At 42.2% G+C, this 21,491-nt stretch overlaps 1 protein-coding gene and 1 long non-coding RNA gene across 3 annotated transcripts in view; both read left to right on the forward strand.

Moving 5' to 3' along the window:
• Nucleotides 1-21,491, forward strand: part of rxfp1 (relaxin family peptide receptor 1) — a 71,839-nt gene that overhangs the window by 21,239 nt on the left and 29,109 nt on the right. For both annotated transcript variants that reach the window (XM_086106104.1, XM_086106105.1), the window contains exons 3-9: nucleotides 16,060-16,143; nucleotides 17,184-17,289; nucleotides 18,486-18,557; nucleotides 19,393-19,464; nucleotides 20,539-20,610; nucleotides 20,715-20,786; nucleotides 20,884-20,952. In XM_086106104.1, the coding sequence (XP_085962230.1) occupies nucleotides 16,060-16,143; nucleotides 17,184-17,289; nucleotides 18,486-18,557; nucleotides 19,393-19,464; nucleotides 20,539-20,610; nucleotides 20,715-20,786; nucleotides 20,884-20,952 (547 nt within the window). The remainder of the gene's footprint in view (nucleotides 1-16,059; nucleotides 16,144-17,183; nucleotides 17,290-18,485; nucleotides 18,558-19,392; nucleotides 19,465-20,538; nucleotides 20,611-20,714; nucleotides 20,787-20,883; nucleotides 20,953-21,491) is intronic.
• On the forward strand, nucleotides 2,418-3,117 carry LOC147208198 (uncharacterized). Its single transcript, XR_015100315.1, has 3 exons — nucleotides 2,418-2,560; nucleotides 2,664-2,885; nucleotides 2,970-3,117. It is a non-coding gene; the product is annotated as an uncharacterized LOC147208198 (long non-coding RNA).

Below are 21,491 nucleotides of genomic sequence, written 5' to 3' on the forward strand. Positions count from 1 at the left end.
AAAGTCAAGGCCTGGGGGCCAGATCTGGACCGGCACATCATTTTATGTGGCCCGTGAAAGCAAATCAAGCACGTCAAGTTCCATGATGCTTGCTAAAGTCAGAACCAAAATTTCAAATTGTCATATGTTATCCACAACAACAATTATTATTCTTGTCTTGTGATTTTAAAACTAGTTCTTAATCAATTTGTTGTGCGCTGTGTAGGTAATATGTGGAGGGGATTAAACATTTATATGGTTTCCCAAAATTCATAATGGCCCTCCTAGGGAAACCGTAACTATAATGTGGCCCGCGACAAAAATGAGTTTGACACCCCTGCATTAGTGGAACCAAATGCCTGGTGTGAAGCCTCGTGTCACAAAGGTACTTACGAGATTAAAAATGTAAAACGTGGCTACAGGATTACGAGGCATGAAAGTGGACGTACGTCTAGAAACAAGCATTTGGTACGAGAGTTGTGAGCGAGGCTGCATTATCCGACATCGGGTTTTTGGCTTGGCAGTCCTTTTCAAGGAAGGTGATGATGATGATGAAATGATGCGGCGCTGGAGGAGACACTCTCCGATCCTGCCCACTCAGAGACAAACAGAATCACGACAAATTCAAAAGCCAAAACCAGTTTAACCTCGTGAGATGAAATTTGGTGGGAATATCTATCTTATCATGACGATACCCATTTAAAAAAAACGTCCCAAAAAGCCATGCCGGAAAATGCATTGGTCTCTCATTTCTGTTTTAAGCAGCTATTTTAGTCTTACTTTGGAACTCTTGTTCCAGTAACTCCACAATTTTGAAAATTCAGCCCCCAAAATCAGTTCCACTGAACAACGTGAAATTTAGGAGGCAAGTCTCTAATGAGTCGACACCCCAAAATTCTCAGGACGCCACACCAAGAAAGACACAGGAATGCCACTTTTGGTTTGAAGCAGCCATGTTCGGCTCATTTTGAAACTCATTTTGAAAATTCCTCCCCAAACCAGTTTGACTTATCAAGATGACATTTGGATAGGCCTGTTTATCACGCATTGTACCGCCAAAGTATCAAACAAGCAATTCCCAAAAAGGCACGAGAGGGAGATTTTTCTTCTCTTTCTTTAGACTGTCAGTGCACCGAATTAATTGCGCATGTTGAATTTTCTCGCCTCTGGCATGTAAGGCTAATTATTTCTCCCAAATATTCTAGATGTGTTGCCCCCCCTCCCCCCACTGACCTTTCAGTGATGGTGATGATTAATGATTCCAGGGTAATGTTGTGTGTGCTGTCATGTTTGCTCCTGCGATCTGAGCACAGCATACATTAATGCATATAGATTACTTCAGGAAAATTGTTCATTAACACATTAAAGACCAAGTGTGAAGTCAAGTTGGCCAACCATATTTTTGAGTAAAATCAATGGCTGTACAATTATAAGCATATTTCCGTTATTTTTTTTTAACGCAACCCTTCCAGATTCTTTGTTTAACCCTTAGCAACGCCCTTGACAACAAAAATGCTTTTCTTCGGCAATCTTCGGAAATGGCGTCACCTGGAGAACTGCGAGGTAAGTCCTTCCATTCAACAGCATTGTTGCATTGCTTGTTGGTAAGATGCCACGGCGGTGTGTGGCGATGTGTTGTTCGCAATCGACAGAAAAGTTGTGCCAGTGGCCGAAGGATAGCAGGGCACTTAAATGGACATCTTTTATTCGCGAGCGAATGAATTTCACGCCATCATCGACGAGTGTTCTCTGACATCTCCACTTCAAAGATGACTGCTTTCTCAACCGGTTTGCTTATGATCAAGGATTTGCAAAAAAGTAAGTGTGAGTTTTGGATAGATGATTATGATTTTGTCAAAGCATAGCTGCCAACTCTTGTGGAATGAACAGTACAAGGTCGTGACGTTAGCCGAAAGCTAACTCGAGAAGCTAGCGACGTTAGTTTTTGGCTCGAGGCAAACCCCGATCGATGTTATTCATATCAGCGTTGAGTAATAATGGCAGTCAGACAAATTGTTCTGGAAGTACATTTCAATAGGTTGGCAGCGCTGCTTTGTTGACGAATGAACATGACACGTCCTCTTGGAAAACTGTGTGACCAGCCCATAGGCAGTGAACTGTTTTGTAGATTATATGCGGCATAATTACATGCCAATTATTTTAGTCTCATGACGCGTATTAATCTTATCCTTTAGAGCACAAGTGTCAAACTCAGATCCTGGAGGGCCGCTGTCCTGTAGTATGTTTTCCAAGTCTCCCTGTTGCAACACAGCTGATTCAAATGATCAGATCATCAGCAAGCTCTGCGGAAGCCTGACATTGAACCAGTTCATTTGAATCAGGTGTGTTGCAACAGGGAGACTTGGAAAACATGCAGGGCAGCGGCCCTGCAGGACCTGAGTTTGACACCTGTGCTTTAGAGTAACAATGGAACTGGAGGCCCTGAAAAGATGCCATTAGGAGTTGGAAGGCTTCAATGTAAAAGTTGTCATCACTGACAGGCATCGGCAGGTGGAGAAATGGATCGGGGAGAATTGGACCCAAGTCATCCATTATTATGATTGTTGGCACATTGTTAAAGGTTAGTGTATTTCAATGTTTATAAATACGCTAGTTTTGGGATGATGTCTTTTCTATATCATGCACGTCACTTAACGAGTTGGCATATCATATTAAATATACAGGTATGTGCAAGAAACTGGACTCCTTGGCCAAAAAGAAGAGCATGTCGATCCTGAAGGATTGGGTGCAAAGTTTGAAGTGCCATTTGTACTGGTGTGCACTTTCCTCCCAGACACCGGAGGAAAAGAAGCAGAAGTGGCTGGCATGTGTGGACCACCTGCAGAATGTGCACGATAGTTGTTTACATCCTCCAGTTGCTACAGAAAAAGCGTGGCTATTATCAGGTTTTTATTTTTTTTGTTAGATGTTGCCTGCTAGTTAACCCTAAAAAATAGAAATATTGTCATACCTTGTAAATTCATTCAAAGGTACTGAAGTCAATGTCGCAGTGGTGGAACTCCTAACAAAGACCATGTTTGTCAACGATGTCATGAAGATGTCTCACCTCGGACAGACCAGTGGCGTGGAAGCATTTCACAGTGTGGTGAATCACTTTGCCCCAAAGATGTACCACATCTCGTACAAAGGAATGAAAAGCAGGTGTGTTAAAGAAAACTGATATGCATGAAATGTAGACTATAGTGAAATGTAGAACTTGGAGATATCAAGTTATTTCATCACAATTGGACAATTTTTTAAAAATAAGGCATTTTTGTTCTATTCCAGAATAATTCTTGCTGCTATGCATTATAATGAAAATGCTGGCTGACCACAAAAAGTGACAAAGCAAGGAATACACTCCTACTGTATCGTTTATCTCAAATATAAGAGTGGTGGGTATTCTCTGAGAAAGATACTGGTGGATGCAACTTATGGTAAGTTATGAAACAAAAAGTAATTCCGGGCAGATGCATTCAATACTGAGTTAAAAAAAAGCCATTACAAAAATCTCTCAAGTACGAGTCAAAAAATGATTTGCTAAAAAGCATACTCAAGTACCAAGTAGGCTAACTGCTTGAACATGAAATCTGTTTTGTTTTTTTTAAACAATGTCATCAGTCAGACAAAAACATAAAATTATGTGCACATGCCTGCATCTTCAAATCATAAAAATAATACCAGCCTATATCTTGCCAATCTTGATGGGTCTTGTCTCCATTCCATGTCAAGTCGTCTGGGCACATTGTTTGCATCCTGATTAGCGTCTGGCTTGTACATGTAAGGTCCAACATATAAAATTCCAACCTCCTCTTCTTCCTCCAACTCTTCAAAAACTTGGATATCCTCACTTGCACTCGATCGGTCGCTTGTATCACTGTTTGAATCATTGTTTGAAATGTTTTGCATTTCGGCCATATGGAGACCTGCCATCACTGTTCTCCATGTGACGTATCACTCACATGGTTCCTCCCCTTTCAGGCTGGAACTTCGGAAAATCGATTATTTTGTCAAATATACAACATATAAATGATTTTTTCATGCTTTATTTGATGGACAATGTTTAAGTACTTTCATTGTGACCCTATTTGGCATTTCATGAAATTACTTCACACTTGGCCTTTAAAGAACACATCAATTCACCGTTTAGCATAGGTAGGTGGTGGCCCTGTGGGTTCAACAAACTTCACTGAGACCTACCACTCTATGATCATGACCCGGCAGAAGATCTGGGGGGCACAATTTTCTATTTGTCTGCGCTCTGCTACGGCCACAACGGGTTTACCACCATGTGCAAAAAAAAAATAATAATAAAAGAAAAATTATACAAGCAGTGTCAGGTGTCGAACCTGGCACCTTGTGAGGTGAAGTCCAACATGTTATCCCTTGCGCCATTAGTTCAGGGAATTTAATCCAACATCTCTCTGTGCTCCCGCTTGGAGGAATCTTCTGGTACCAAATTATCACTCCTCAGTCAACTGTAAATGTCAACTTTTTGCACATGCCATGACTAGGATTCGATTCAGGACTGCTGCGGCCACAGCACAGGGTACTAACCACTATACGATCACAACCTGAGAGAACATCTGGGCTATGCTGCGGCCACAACGGGTTTACACCATGTGCAAAAAAAAAATCAAACAGGCTAGCCAGGAGTCAAACCAAGCACTTTCTGATCCATAGTCAGATGTGTTATCCATTGCACCACTAGCTCTACGAATTTAATTCAACATCTCTCTTTGCTTCCGTGTGGAGGAGTATTCCAATCCAAAAAGTAATAATCGGCTGCAAAATCCACAGAGTAATTGATATCAACATTCACCAGGCTACCGGGCAAGTCAAAAGGAAATCTATGATAGAGAAGCGGTCATTACTTCTGATTATTCCCAGCGGGAAAATGATCAGATAACAGCGGCAGGCACAGGTGGCTGGCAAGGAAGCCATAATTGTTTGATCTGCACTCATATTAATGCTTTCAAGTGTTTCAGTTCACAAAGGAAATACTGCAGCTCTCTCCTGGCATTTTTGACAAAAAAAAATTGAGACAGATGGGTTACCGCTGTGGCGTATGTGTGTGGAGGAGGTGTGCTGTTATAAAGCGAAATTAGTTTTTGTGCAATTTACAAATCCTGGTTTCATACCAGCGCTTCTGCAGATGATCCACCCGCTGTCACCTCTTTTTGTGTGTGTGTGTTTTTATGTCTTTCATCACTTTAATACAGCCGTTTCTGATGAATCCATGATCTGAGGTTAAAAATGGAAATTTGAAGAAAGATTGTAGCTAGCATGTCACTTCTCAATCAGACGCTGATAAGAAACCATCTATAAGGCTGAAACTTCAAGATGTGTGACGTTTTTATGAATACTAAAAATGCTAAAGACTTTAAAAGCAAGAACTGGTGCATGCCATATGTCTATCAGGAGTCATAACTTTTTTTTTTCTGGTCACTGATCAGAGTTGAGTGGTGCTAGTTTCTGCGGTGGTCTGATCCATCTCAGTTGGAGGAGTAATGAAGTCTTAACGTGACCCGGGTCACCAACGAATCCTTGGACAGAAACGCGATAGTGGGGATGACTGATCGAACTTACAGCAGACCGTAACTTGTCTTTTTGTTAAAAAACAAAACATACCTTGTTTCCCCACACATGTGAATAGTTCATTGAAGACTTTGATTTGTCTTTAAGTTTACAAAAGCATAATGAGTTATACTCAGACTCTAAACTGTCTGTTTTTTCCACAATGTATTTAATTGGACTTTCAATTGTTTTTGATATTTACAAAAACACAGTAGATAAATAGAAGACTCCAATTTGTCTTTGATGTCTACAAAAACACATCGGATTCATCAGTAAAGTCACAATTGTCTTTGACGTTTACACGTCATTTTAATTTAAGATGCAAAATCATCTTTTAGTTGACAAAATTAATTTGGTTCAGTGAAGACTTTGACTCATATCCGCTGTTCATAAAACCATCCATAAGTTCATTGAAGACTCTGAATTGCATTTCGTGTTTCCAAAAGGTTAGGTTACCTTCTCGGAAGCGTAAGGACTGGTTTATGTCAGACAATATTTTCAGGGACCGGCATTTAAGGTGTGGCGGATTAATACAACAAAATAATATGGTATGAGCTGCATGAAAACTGTGGTGTTTTCGAAATATAATAATAAACACAAGAGTGTCTAATCTGACCGCAACACTCTGATCTCTATGGTAATGTTTAATGCCTTCAAAATACGATACAACGCAAATTCAAAGTGCATGAAAATGATGACTCTCCACAGCCCCGAGCTTGATTTTATGCAACCGGACGGTCCCATCTCGGGGTAATAGGAGACAATAGACACCTCAAGTGTGTGGTTTATGTCCAGTCTACTTTGTAATTTTGTTTTAGTCGCCTTTGCTGCAGAAAACCCCCGCCTCACACAGGTAGCATGTCGGAAATAGCAACAGTGCTATTGTGGCGATGTCAGAGTATTCAGCCAGAACTTTAATCCAGTTGTCTCGAACGTACTTTTAAGGCCGCCGTCATTTGCGATCTCCAGCAGTTTTTTTACTCATTTTGCGAGCCCCGGCGTTTTATTTTTAGCGTAATCGGTCATGTGACGGAGAAGCGTGGCTTGACATGTGTCAAGCGTGACACAGACGGATGTAACGGAGAATCCGGTAATTTTTCAAAATAAAACATCTTTTGTATTCCGAAATAAATAACACGGAATTAGGGCAAATTCTTTCTGTGCGGCATGGTACCAAAAGCCCTGTGGACCGGTACCGGTCCGCGGACCAGCGGTTGGGGACCTCTGGTCTATGATATTTCCCCGAACATACTGGAAGTAAATTGAATTCTTTCTCTTGTGGAGTTTTTTTTTTTTTTTTTTTGATTCTGAGTGATTTCCTTCATTGAAGATAAACGAACACGCATTGAGTAAGCAGTTGTTTTTGTGAAGTGCCAATTGGGCTTACGCCCTGATGACCCCAGAAATTCCATCAATACTTAGAAAGATTCTAGTCGCTTGACATTGACAAAAACCAGATGAGTCTCTTTGAGGATTGTCTTTGAAGGTAACGAAAACAAAAACTGCAAGTGTTCTTTGATGTGTGCAAAAATATACTTTTGCGTCATTGCTGATTTTAAATTGTCTTGACATTTCCCAAAACATGTGTTTGTTAAATTGAAGACTCCAAAGTATCAATGATCAGTCGTCAATCAAAGTCATGTATGTTTACAAAAAAAAAACGAAGTTGGTTCACATTGACGACGATGTCGTCTCCAAACCATACTCAGGGTTAGTAAACATCAACAATTATTGATTCATGAAAGAACCTCTTTTGTAAACATCATCAAAGACACTGTAGCTATTTAGAATACATAATTGGTTCATCCTTTCATGCATTGTTTCTCAAACGCTATTACACCAGGACACATATTTGACATAAAATTACCACAAAAATATCAGATTTAGGGTGCGATTTAGGCACCACCATTTTTGAAAAACGGACCGGTTAGTTTATCGGGGTTTTTTGTTGTTGTTGTTGTTTTTTTTTCAAGAAAAACGAGTACCAAACCATCATACAGGGTCAGGCAAAATGATCTGACACATTTGTCGATTAAATAAAAGGCAAATAAAGTAAAAAAACAAAAAAGTGTTTTTATTTTTGAAAAGTACATATACTGTAATGCCATTCTGTTTCATTATGTTTTGAAAATTAAGTGGAGTTCCGGCGGTGCGAGGTCGGCCGGTTGATTTTTGTTTCAATGCAGATCCAGTAGCTCTGAAGTCGGTAGCCCATAACAAGATCGTATTTCGAGCTGGTACGGGATCATGTCCACCAAGATTGAAGTGCAAACGGAACGCTCGTTGTGTTGCAGTTCCAGATTCGTTAGTTTTGATCAACGTTTCCACAATGAAAGCGCCATGCTCACCAGTCCAATTCATGGCAGCAATTGAAAAATAAACGAAAACTAATGGCATAATAAAGAAACAAAGCAAAATGGCATTATGCGAAAAAAATGGCATTAAATGTACTTTTAGAAAACAAACACTTTTTTGTTTCTTTACTTTATTTGCCTTTTATTTAGCCTACAAATGTGTCCGAGCATTTTGCCTGACCCTGTATAATTTCATGCGTTGACCTCAAACATCAATGATTAAAATGAGATGAATTAGATAGATGACGTTTCTGCTGGGTCATGAAGCTCACTAATTTGTTCTCATCATATTGAGAGACACAACTTCAGTGCAAAATTGGAACAGGTCGAACAAGAAAAAAAGGGAGGGCGGGGGGCTACCAGCTAAAGGCCATTCCCATTTCAGCTTCCTTACATCTCCTGTCTTGAATCCCTGATTGAATTTTCCTTCAAAGAAAGTTGTGGAAAAATTCAATGAAAGAGATACAAACGCAGAGACGCTTCAGATAGATAAGCTTAACAACACAAAGCATGTAATTAAATCCCAGGAACAGATCAATATGCAGGAAATTCCATCATAGCCTCTCAAGAAAAAAAACAAAATGTGTCTTTGTGGCTGCTGTCCTTTGATGCGTCTGCGTGGCTGTACCTTTTCATCATCAATTGTGTTTTTGCAGCAGTTCGTCCTTGTCGTTCATCAATATGGAAACGAAGACTTGAGCCATTGCCATCATGCTGTTGCTTGTCATTAAAGGCAGCACCAGTCATTGGGGAAAGTTCCATCTAATGGTGCCTAATGCGCTTCTGGTCAGAAAGCACAGCAGGGCTCACCGGATTTGTTTGTTTCTTTTTCTTTTTTATTTTTTTAAATTCTCAATAATGCGGTTGCGATTTCATATGTGATCATTTTCTCAGTCGTCTTCCCATGTGCAATACAAAACAATTCATATAGCGCTTTCACAACAGTTGCAGCTGGAACAAAGCGCTTTACAGAACAGTTAATATAACAATACATAACATAAAACACAGACAGTCATGCGATTTTTTTTTTACATTTGTATGACCAAACAGAAACAGTACATGAATCAACATTAAAATAAACAATATCACATTTATTTTACATGAATGTTTTGGTCTCATAGGTTAAAAAGAGCCATGATTTTATGTGCGAGACAGACTTTGCGATTTGGAAATTGCATTCTATTACATGGCGATGTTGATTAGAATTTTTGCTACACTTTTATTGAACACATGATTTTGTCCTTTTTTGTGGTGGCCCCAAACCAAACCGTGATTGAAGAACACAGGATTGATTCGATGACTGCCGTGTAGAACTGACGTAGCACCTCCTGTGGCAGGCCATGCTTCCTCAGCAGCCACAGGAAGTACATCCTCTGCTGGGCCCTTTTCAGGATGGAGATGGTGTTGACTTCCCACTTCATGTCCTGGGAGACTGTGATTCCCAGGAAGTTGAAGGTCTCGACGGTTGACACAGGGCAGTTGGATAGTGTGAGGTCCAACTATGGAGAAGGATGTTTCCTGAAGTCGACGATCATCTCTACAGTCTTGAGCGTGTTCAGTCCGAGGTTGTGTCGGCGGCACCAGAGCTCCAGCTGCTCCACTTGTTGGCGGTACGCAGACTCGTCGCCGTCTTTGATGAGACCGATGACCGTGGTGTCGTCTACGAACTTTGAGTTTGACGGCTGGATTTGTTGAGGTGCAATCGTTTGTGTAGAGGGAGAAGAGCAGTGGAGAGAGGACACATCCCTGTGGGGCTCCAGTGCTGGTGGTGCGTGTTGTTGATGTTGTTGCTCCCAGTCTCACCTGTTGTGTCCGTCCCGTCAGGAAGCTGAGGATCCACTGGCAGATCGTAGGGGACACACCGAGGTGGAGAAGTCTGGGAGTGAGGAGTTCCGGGATGATGGTGTTGAACGCAGAGCTGAAATCCACAAAGAGGATCCTTGCGTAGGTCCTTGTGCTGTCGAGGTGCTCGAGGATGTAGTGCAGACTTATGTTGACTGCGTCCTCCACAGACCTGTTTGCCCGGTAGGCAAACTGAAGAGGGTCCAGCAGGGGTCCGGTGACATTCTTTAGGTGGTTCAGCACAAGGACTTCATGACCACAGACGTCAGGGCGACAGGCCTATAGTCGTTCAGTTCCGATGTTGCCGATTTCTTGGGAACTGGGATGATGGTAGACTGTTTGAAGCAGGATGGGACCTCACACAGCTCCAGGGATCTGTTGAAGATTTGTGTGAAGACCGGAGACAGCTGGTCAGCGCAGACTTTCAGGCAGGAGGGGGACACTTTGTCGGGCCGCAGCTTTCTTGATGTTCTGCTGCTTGAAGAGCCGTCTCACGTCCTGTTCGTGGATCTGTAGTGGAGAAAAAGAGGGTGGGGGGGTAGATAGAGTAGTTTCTGGTAGAGGTGGGTGTGTGTGGGAAATGGGGGTGTCCTTTTCAAATCGGCAGAAAAACATGTTTAGTTCATCAGCAAGACCCTTACTGTTCACTGTTTGGGGGGATGGCACTCTATAGTTAGTGATTGCTTTCAGGCCATTCCATATAGATGCAGAGTCGTTAGCAGAGAACTGGTTTTTCAGCCTCTTTGCATAGCTTCTCTTAGCGATGTTAATTTCCTTTGTCAATTGGTTACGGGCGTGTTTGTACAGTGCCCGATCTCCACTTCTAAATGCGGCCTCTTTCTCTTTCCTGAGTTGCCTGAGTTTGGGAGTAAACCATGGCTTGTTATTGTTGAAAGAGCGGAAGGACTTCGTTGGTACACACATGTCCTCACAGAAACTGATGTATGATGTTACAGTGTCTGTGTATTCATCCAGTGTGCCCGTTGAAGTTTCAAAGACGCCCCAATCAGTGCAGTCTAAGCATTCTTGTAGAGCTAGCTTTGCTTCATCTGTCCATTTTTTCACAGTCTTAACAACCGGTTTAACACATTTGAGTTTCTGTCTGTAAGTAGGTATTAAGTGGATTAAATTGTGGTCAGAAAGACCCAATGCTGCACGGGCGATCGATCGGTATGAATTTTTGATTGTTGTATAGCAGTGGTCTCGAATGTTGCCTTCTCTGGTAAAACAGTCGATGTGCTGCTTATATCTGGGAAGATCACGGTTGAGATGTGCTCTATTAAAATCGCCCGAAATGATCAGGGGTGACTCTGGGTATTTTAGTTAGAGTTTGTTTACTTGTTCAGCTAGCGTTTGTATCGCCGTGTTAGCGTTAGCTTGTAGCGCAATGTAAACACCGACTAGTAAAAAGGAGGTGAACTCGTGGCGAGTAGAATGGCTTGCAGTATAAAGACAGCGACTCCAGGTCCGGGCTGCAGTGTGCGTCGAGCTTTGTGACATCAGTGCACCATTCTTCGTTGATATAGAAGCAAATCCCACCACCTTTCGATTTCCCTGATAGCTCCGTGTCGCGGTCGGCTCGGAGAAGGAGGAAGCCGGGTAGATGTAGCGTCAGATGTCAGAACAAAGTCTTTGAAATTAACATGGCGGTGGCCTGGGCGTGTAAAGGAACAGGGACTTGAGGCCAATGCTTGTATTGTCTTGTCAACTGGAGTGTGTGGAGATGGACGACTGGACATTAGAGAGGAACAGGACATCAGCGTGCATCCGTGCCTCTCGACCACGTGTCGGGGAAAAAGCGGGTGAATCCCGTGGAGGAGTGAGAGCTGGTGTTATAGGCCAGGGCTGCCAGACTGAGGCAGTCGTCCCACTCTCCTTTAAAACTGGTGATGAATCAACGTTGAGGCGTCCAGGTGGAGCAACATTTGCAGCAGCCATAGAAGCAGTAGCAGAATGAGCCATCTCAGTGGGTTGAAAAATGGAAGCCCCTGTATGTGAGCTCAAAAAGGTTGAATAATGACAGTAATAATGTCCAAAAAGAAAGTAGGGGAAAAAAATAATAAAACTGCAGGAAACCTCAAAATCTCATCCAAAATACTGACTAGCAGCAGCCATTCAGTAGAGCGCAAAAATTTTTAAAAAAAAAATTTAAAACAAAGAAAACTAAATCCAAAACAAAGTCCAAAGTAACAAACAAAAACCATGACTTAAACAAAAACTATCAATAACCAAAACACTACCAGAAAAAACATGACAGCAGCAAAGGAACAGCAAACAAACGAGCATGACAGTAGCAAAAGCACCGAGTGTTCGGGCAGGAGTCCTTTTATACAACTCATAATTACATAATGACCAACAGGTGTGCAACTGCAGGGGGAGCCCTACAGTGCCAGCTGTTGGTCCCAAACCAAATCATGACAACAATTAAGAGCAGGAAACAAAATTTACAGATATTGTCAAAAATAAAAAGATGATTTCAAAATACGAAATAAAATGCCACCCAAATTACGCTGTGTGATCGTAAACAAGTCTGTCCAATAAATTGCGCAATGTCGCAGTTTTGTATGACACCAACCAAACAATAACAAAACAAACTATTCTTTGAAAATAAAGTAAATAGATCATTTGCATTTTGAAAATCGGCGATACAACAGCAAATAACTGAAAATGTTGAGCAGCTGAGATTGAACGAACTTTCGTGCATGAAGGTGACTACAATGCGCCATTATAATTTGCAGGTGAGCAGATTTATTTGATACATTTTTGTATCTTTGTCATTTTATTTCGGTACCATTAATTTAATACGAATGAAATAAAATGACAAGAAGAAATGTAAAATAAAATAGATTTACTCACCAATGTAGTGCCTGTTCACTGAGCTGCAGATCTACACGAGTGTCCCCAAACGTTTTAAACGCACCGTAGCTTGTAAGTGCCCAGCCGTGCTCTGATGTTTCCTTCCTGCCGTGGTAAAACAATCCAGTGTGGCTCCAAACACGAAATCGGTCAGTTGCAAGCAATAGGCATTCCGAGCAGTACAATTTGCAGCGTTTCTCAGAGGCTGTGAGCCACGGGTACCGTTCATAATTGCTCAATTGAAAATGACGGACAAACCCTTTTCTTTGCTGGGACAGCGCAGGAGTTGGGCGACCTCTTCGCACAATATCCAGCTTTTCGTGGAAGGCCCGTCTTGAAAATTGTGTGGAAAGTAGTTCTGCAACCAGATGAAGGTCTTCTCCTTCGGCCATTTTGGGTTAAAATGCAGTGATAGCTCTAGCAGGCGCTAATCCAATCTATTTTTTTTAAAGAATCTTTATTGAACAAGTCAGGATACAATTCTCAGTAAACAGAAAAGGCGCTAATCCAATCACCGAACGCGCACGGCCAGTTTCGACGTAAGGCCTTCTAGCTGGCCCTAGTACGCAGACGGCTATTGCAACCTTACTGGCCCGTTCCCTTACAGCGCACAGGGGCCTGCTCTGTTTAATTTAGTAAGTTTAATTTACCTGGCAACCCAAGCTAGCTGAAATATGATTGGTTAAAAACTCTACCATAATAAATACGTTATTTATCGAGTGGGGGCGCCCCGGTAGTCCAGTGGTTAGCACGTCGACTTCACAGTGCAGAGGTACCGGGTTCAATTCCAGCTCTGGCCTTCCTGTGTGGAGTTTGCATGTTCTCCCCGGGCCTGCGTGGGTTTTCTCCGGGTACTCCGGTTTCCTCCCACATTCCAAAAACATGCGTGGCAGGCTGATTGAACTCTCTAAAATTGTCCCTAGGTGTGATTGTGAGTGTGGATGGTTGTTTGTCTCTGTGTGCCCTGCGATTGGCTGGCAACCGATTCAGGGTGTCCCCCGCCTACTGCCCGAAGAGCAGCTGGGATAGGCTCCAGCAGCCCCCGCAACCCTAGTGAGGATCAAGCGGTTCAGAAAATGGATGGATGGATGGATTTATCGAGTGGCTTTCAATGTTATTTTAAATAACATTGAAAGCCACTCGACAAAGTGGAAATAATATGACGTAAAGAATACAGAGAATAATTTTGTTTACGCATGTATGAAAATAAAATAACAAATTAAATTTATGTTATTCTCAGAAAAGTAAATTTATTAAATTTAACACACATAAATTTATTAAATATACTTTTCTGAGAATGTTTAGGCCAGCAGAGAAGGCCTTGCTGGCCCTGACGGAACGCCACTGGTGTCCTCACTGCACGGTAACGGCCGGGAAGCCGATGCTGGTCGCATGACTTTAAACTCAGTGAAAAGTAACCTTTAAGCTTGCAACACAAGCCTCCCCACTTCAGCAAGATAATGAACCCTCCCAGTAGCTCGTGATGCTGTGTCCCTAGTAGGTGAATAAGGAGAGTACGTTAAAATGCTTTGATCTCGAAAACTGCCATACAAGTAAAAGCCAATTTACATCCCACAGCCTCGACTTTCAAATTACGAGCGGTTCGTTCCTCTGACATTTTCATTTCTCATTTTGCCAATGACTGTCATGAGGATGAGCGTGGTCAGGGATGGATGGATGGAATGAATCCGGTCGCAAAGTAATTGCATTCAGCACCGTAGGATCGTTCAAAAGATTCATTCATTTGTATGACAATAGTCGGGAGCTTACACACATCAAGTTTTGTACACTTTATAAACATCAGAGACCATTTGAGTCTTCAAATGAACCGAACATATTTGTTTTGGTGAACATCAAAGACAATATTCAGTACATTTGTATGATTTACACGGCTTTGATCAGTCATCTGCATCAGGAATGAGTACAAATAAATTGGCATGCATGGCAGATCACCGTGGCGATAAATAAGGAGATTAAAAAAAACTCACGACTCCACTGGAAAACAGACAGGCGAGTTGTAAAGTGAAAGCATTGTCTTCATCACATTTACAGTACCTCTAAATGCAATCATTATGCATCCCTTGCGTCATGGCAGAATGTCTGCGGGCCATCTATAGTAGCGAGGGCAATGTTGTCAAACATGCTAAAGTTTTTGTGCAGAGCCGAGGGCTTTGTTTCACCCTTGATATATCCCCGTGCTCGGGATGCAATTTGGTTGCTTATAATGGCTCACTCCAAGGGTATTGATTCGATGGGAAAATGCCTTGCTTGAAATTCAAGCCATTCTTGTCAAAGCGTAGCCAATTGTACAGAACAAAAAAGAGCTGCATCTTGAAAAAAAACCTGACATGGTGGAACCCCCCCCCCCCCCAAAAAAAAAAAAAAATTGAATCTCTTCCGAGAGCCTCAATGGGTGTCTCAGTCCCTGTGGCAAGAGCACAAATTACAGTGAAACGCCCTGCTCTTGTCTCGAAGTAATTGTTGGCAGATAGGAAATGAAGGGTGGACACCTGATGACAGTCGAAGATGTGATGGATCAAGAAAAAAAAACATCAAGGAGGAAAAGAGACAAGTGTTTGTTACCATCCTTGGAATAGCAGCAGTAATTGATTTAGACTGACAATTACCTTGACTTACAGTTGCACTCCATGTCATGTTGTCAGTTGTGTATATGTATGTATATATATATATATATATATATAATGTATATCTATCCCAGCCATCTTCGGGCAGTAAGCGGGGGACACCCTGAACCGGTTGCCAGCCAACCTCAGAGCACACAGAGACGAACAACCATCGGCGCTCACACTCACACCTAGGGACAATTTAGAGTGTTCACTCAGCCTGCCATGCATGTTGTTGGAATGTGGGAGGAAACCGGAGTACCCGGAGAAAACCTACTCACCGACCAATCAACAAACCTCTTCCCCACCTACCTATAATACATTAACTTATCTATCAACCTCCTACCGATTTACCTTCCTATCAGTCAGTCCCACCAGTACATATTTACAGATGAACAGAACTCTTACGACCTATTCCACACGAACCTTAATTTACCAACCTTTTTTGCATTTACCTTCCGACCTATCAACCTGCCTCTTACCTATATACTATTACCTTAGACATAATTACCTACCTAGCAATCTACCTGCAGACCTAGTATGTACCTTTACAAAACAAGCAGTGTGTTCCGGGAAGAACATACAAACTCCATACAGGGAGGCAGGAGCTGGAATTGAACCCGGTACCTCTGCACTGTGAGGTCGACGCGCTAACCACCAGACCTCTCTCTCTCTCTCTCTCTCTCTCTCTCTCGCTCTCTCTCTCTCTCTCGCTCTCTCAGATATGTGTGTGTGTGTGCGCGTGCGTGTGTGTGTGCATGTGCATGCACACATACAGTGTAAGCCATTTATAAATTGATGAAAATGTTTCTCTTGTCTTTCCTCAGGAGATAACAATGGATGGCCGCATCTCTTTGACAAGTACTTTGGAATGCCGAGCCACAATGGCAGAACCAAATCCAACATGTGCCGTGGGTTTTTTTTTTCTTCTTACTTGGTTCACTGCAATTATCCGCTTTGCCATTGCAGGTAGCGAAGTGAGGCGATGACAAAAATCCTGCAGAGTGTTGTGCTCAGGGTGATAATTGACATGCTTTGACATATCCTTGATGTTGGTGTGGTATTAGTCAGAGGAAGGTTGGTGCAAACTCGCCTGTCATTAATGTCAACAACACAGAAAATAGAACGGACATAATATTTCCCTGAATGGACTGAAGAAAGCTGTTTTATGCCTCCAAACCTTACTTTCATGGTATTCTGTCGTTTGACACAGTGGTTCTCAAACTGGGCGACCCAGACCTACTGCGGATCATGAGCCGTATCTTGGGGGTCGATAAAATAGTAGGCAAAAACTAAATATGTTAGCGAATTTCAAGGGTTCGTTGTTCTCAAAAATGGGAAACTTTTTAATTTACATGACTTTAGTGGTGGTTAATGTTAAATCAAATCAGCATTAGGATCATGTTGGCGTCCGAGGAAAAAAATTCTCTGCAGTCAGCGGTCCCTGGACCGCTGACTGCAGAGAAAGTTTGAAAGCCCCAAACAAACGACTCAAAGGCTTGAGCGTCCGTGAGCCAAGTCTTAGATACAGTGGACCTATTCGTGGGGGCAAAGGGACCTACAAATACCGAACCCCCCCCACTTCCTGTGTGGAGTTTGCATGTTCTCCCCGTGTCTGTGTGGGTATTCTCCGGGTACTCCGCTTTCCTCCCACATTCCAGAAACATACATGGCAGGTTAATGGCACTCTCTAAATTGTCTCTGGGTGTGAGTGTGAGCGCGAGTGGTTGTTCGTCTATGTGTGCCCTGCAATTGGCTGGCAACCAGCTCAGGGTGTCCCCCGCCTACTGCCCAAAGGCAGATGGGATAGGCTCCAGCACCCCCCGCAATCCTTGTGGGGATAATCAGATCAGAAAATAGATAGATGGATGTGATCCCAGGCTAAACTTGGCTCCTCCACAAAGTACCACTTTTATCTCATTCAAATTTTTCATTTCCCCACTCCCCCCAGTGCTTGGCCTCATTCCTGACCTGTGCCAGTGTCGAGACCTGGAGCTGGACTGCGATGGTGCGCAGCTCCGCGATGTGCCGGTGGTGGCTATGAACGTCACCATGATGTAAGGGGCGGTTGCTATTAATTGCTTCGATGACACTTGCCTGGTTGGGAAAGTGTCTACATTAGCAGAAATTGACGGAAAACAACAAATCACTGATGCGTGCACAGACTGACAAATCGTTTCCAACTCTCCGTCAAAAGTGACTGATGTTTTCGACCACTCACTGTTACTAGAAAGATTGACATGTAAAACCTCTCCTTTCTCATAAGTATTTTGAAACAGTCATTCATGCCTTCGCCACATCCCGGCTGGATTACTGTCATACACTTTACTTTGAATTCAGCCAATTCTCCATTTAGCGTCTCCATCTGGTCCAGAATGCTGCTGCTCGCCTCTTGACTGGCACTCGTGAGAGGGAGCGCATAACTCCTACTCTGGCATCCCTTCACTGGCTCCCCATACATTTTAGAGTTCCTTTTAAGATCCTATAATGTTTTCAAATCTTCAAATGGCCTCGCTACACCTTACCTCTCTGAGCTCCTCTGCCCCTACACACCTGCCCAGCGCCTCAGGTCTGCGGACCAGACATTATTAGAAGTACCAAGAACTAAGCGGAGGTTCAGAGGGGATTGAGCCTTTTCCGTTACTGGTCCCTCTCTTTGGAATGACCTCCCACTGAACGTTTGGCAAGCCCCCTTGCTGCCCATCTTTCAAACCCGTCTCAAAACTCACTTGTATTCTTTGGCATTTGACTCGGCGTGACTCAGACCTGATCTTAGTTTTACTGTTTTGTGCTTTCGACTGTCTTTGTTATTAATTGTTGATTTATTATTTTATATACTGTATATACAGTATATATTTGCTCCGTGTAAAGTACTTTGTATACGGCGATGGTTGTTTTAGAGTGCTCGATAAATACAGTTGAGTTGAATGTATCGACTATCTTTCGCCAAAGCGCAATGAAAGAACACATTTGAAATCATGAACTTCTGGCCAAATATGGACATGACCAGGAAAAGAGCAAATACTGTATGATCAATTTGAAATGTAAGTCTTGTCATCTAAAATTTAACTTGATATGTCCTGAAAAAGATTGAGTTGTTACCCCTCACACATCAAATATTCTGCTTAGCTTTTGATAAAATCAACTTCAAACACATTCACTATTCATGAATTTTGTGACAATATGCACTACTTTGCGATATGACTGTCACAGCCTGTGCATGCAATGACGTGTGCATGTCTTGCCCTGTCAGGTCTTTGCAGAGGAACCATCTGCAGAGACTGAAAGCAAACGCCTTCTTCCCGTACCACAGCCTGCAGAAACTGTGAGTTTTCCACGTGACACATCCTCATTCCAAAATGGAAAAAAGTCACCCCCTCCTCACAATTTTACACTCAACATTCATAATTAAACATGAAAAAAGTTGAAGCGCTGTGAGCAAGGTTTAATAATCCAACTGCCAGTTGTGGTCATTGCATGGCTTTTAAAGGCAGCCAGGTTACGAGGATGATTAGTGTCAGGTGCGGCTCATGAGGGAACGCCCACTCTCCAGCTGGAGACTGAAGAAACAAAGATCACAGGACAGGATCATGACACATTCAATTCTGGCCTCTGGCTGGGCCTCTCAAGGACAGGAAAGGATTTTGTCTCCTTCATTGTATGCTAAGGGTCATTGTTCTGTTGGGAAATAAACCACCTAATCTGAAGTCCTGAGCACTCTGGGCCAGGTTTTTGTCGAGAATGGTTCTGACATTGCCACATTCCCTCAACACTGACAATTTTCCCAGTCCCTAAAGTCATCGCCACTTCATGATGCGGCTGCCAGAAGTCTTCATTGTGGGGATGAAATTTGGTCAGCACCTTGTTTCCGACAAATATAACGCCTGGCCTTCGCACCGTCAAGTTCAATCTTTTTCTCGTCAGACCAGAGTGTTTTCTTCTTCATCATTGAATTGTCCTTCAAGTTTAAAAAAAACTTCAATTCAAAAATGTATTCAATTTTGGAATGAGGCTGGAACAACATAATATGGTAAAGATGAAGGGCTGTGATTACTATCCAGATGCACCGTGCATATAAAATAAACACGTGAGCAGACTCGCCGATGTGCTTCTGCACTATATCATGTAATTTTGTGCGAATGTGTGTTTGTATACTGTAGATACCTGCAACATAATGAGATCGAAGATGTGAGTCCGACTGCTTTCAGAGGGCTATACAATCTCACCAGGCTGTAAGTTACCAAGTGTCACATGAAAACACAATTTCTGGCACCTTGTTAAGAAATCCTGAAAAGTGGAGCTAAAAATCAGCCCTGAACGCACCTTTCACTGATGGAGACAAAATTGGGTACGCATGTCAATCATAAAAAGAGACACATAAAGAGTCTCGAGGACCCATTTCTGAAACAGAAAGGTTGCAGTTTTGGTTTGAAGTAGTTATTTTGCGTGAATTCCAGAGCTCATACCTTGATGAACTCCTGCTCAAGGAAAAAAATTAACTCGGCCCCTAACATGACTTTTGCCTATTGACACAGGGTGCACATGTCGCTCCATGAACTCCAACTTGGGAATTCATTAATTCCTTATAAGCCTGAAACATCCCATAACTTTTGCAAGCATGTTTATTTGCGTGTAAATGTATGTATTTTGAGGACCCTGAACATGACCCCTTAAACCTCATTTTGAAACTGCCTGGAAAGTTTCCAAAAATCCACCCCAGACACAATCTTGAAAATTGGGGGAATACGGAAGTTTTTTTTAAAAAATGACTCTGACACCTGTTTCACTGATGGAGAGGAAATTACGTGGACATATCTATGGTAACAGGGCAAACAAAAAAGTCTCAAAGACCCTTGTCTGATTTTGAACAAGAGGTTTGGTTATTTTGGTTTGAAGCAGCCATTTTGCATTTGAGACAGGAATTTGCTCATTCCATTTTTTCCAAGAGCAGACATTTTTGAAGGGCCTCAATATGCCTGAACTTTTGCCAAGCGCCTCTACACTGGGGAGAATATATGTATGCCCACAAAACAAAAAATCAGTCAGTCATGCCCAAAGCAGGTGCATGGGCCTGTTTTGATTTTCAATTAATTTTCAATTTGTTGTGTGTCACAATATTAACTTTGAATTAAAGAAATCAATTTGTCTTTTCCTCCAGCAAGCAGGGCTTTTCTCTCACAAAATAAATGATGACCGAAAAACAAAACAAAACAAGGGAAATTTATCCTTTTTTTTTCAACATTGTGGCACTGGCATGTTCCATGATTATTTCCTGATGGGTTTTTTTGTTTTTTTTTTCATCATAGATATCTGAACTACAACCGTATTTCCGTGCTGAAGCCCGGTGTGTTCAGGGACCTGCATAAGCTGGAGTGGTTGTATGTCTGTTAAATGTTGAACAGCACTTTTTCCCTTGCACTAAAGATAACGATTTCTTGACACTCTCAACAATACAATCAAACAGACAAATTGTATGTCGTAGGATCTTGGAGAACAATAACATCCATCACATTTCATCCAAGACCTTTTCAGGACTGAACTCGCTGGTCTTGCTGTGAGTGTTTTTCTTTTGTTCTGAGCCAAGATGTCCTTTTTTTTGTGACATGTTTGAAGCGTGTATATATCTGTTTTGTGTGTCCCAACTTTGACAGAGCTTTGTTGAACAACACTCTGACAAAACTAGATGACATCTGTCGCGAGATGGCCAGGCTCAACTGGTTGTAAGTACAGGAAGTCGTGACACATGTCACCGGTTGGATGGAAAATGGACTTTTTTCCGATTAGCTGCCATACAAACAGATAAAGCAGCCAGCTGAATCCCTCGAAAATAAAAATATAAATCGGATGCAGTGAACGGAGTTTCTGGATAAAGCCATATGGCCAATCGCAATATCAGTTAAAATTCCCTAAACAAATTGCTGTACGTTATAAAAGACCATTCCATATGTATATTGATGCATGGGATGGGATGCGATTCAATGGCGGTTGATTTTAACATGCATCAATTCTATCCAGTACGCTCCGATATGGAACGGCTGAGTCTCAGAGGGTTCGATGCAATGAGTTTCGAGTGTCATTGTCATTCACAATATGAATAAATGAACTTCTCTTGAAGTTACTGTAAACGAAACATAAAGACGATTTGATACCTATCTTGATATATTTCATCATGGAACGATTCGGTTTGATACGATGGCGTCACATCTTTCAAATGAAAACAAATTTTCCGATTCAAATTGTTTTTGTTGGACCCTTCATA

The sequence above is a fragment of the Hippocampus guttulatus genome, chromosome 2 (genome assembly GCF_054856545.1).
Source record: "Hippocampus guttulatus isolate MCC_2025c chromosome 2, RoL_Hgut_1.0, whole genome shotgun sequence".
Taxonomy (NCBI): Eukaryota; Metazoa; Chordata; class Actinopteri; order Syngnathiformes; family Syngnathidae; genus Hippocampus; species Hippocampus guttulatus.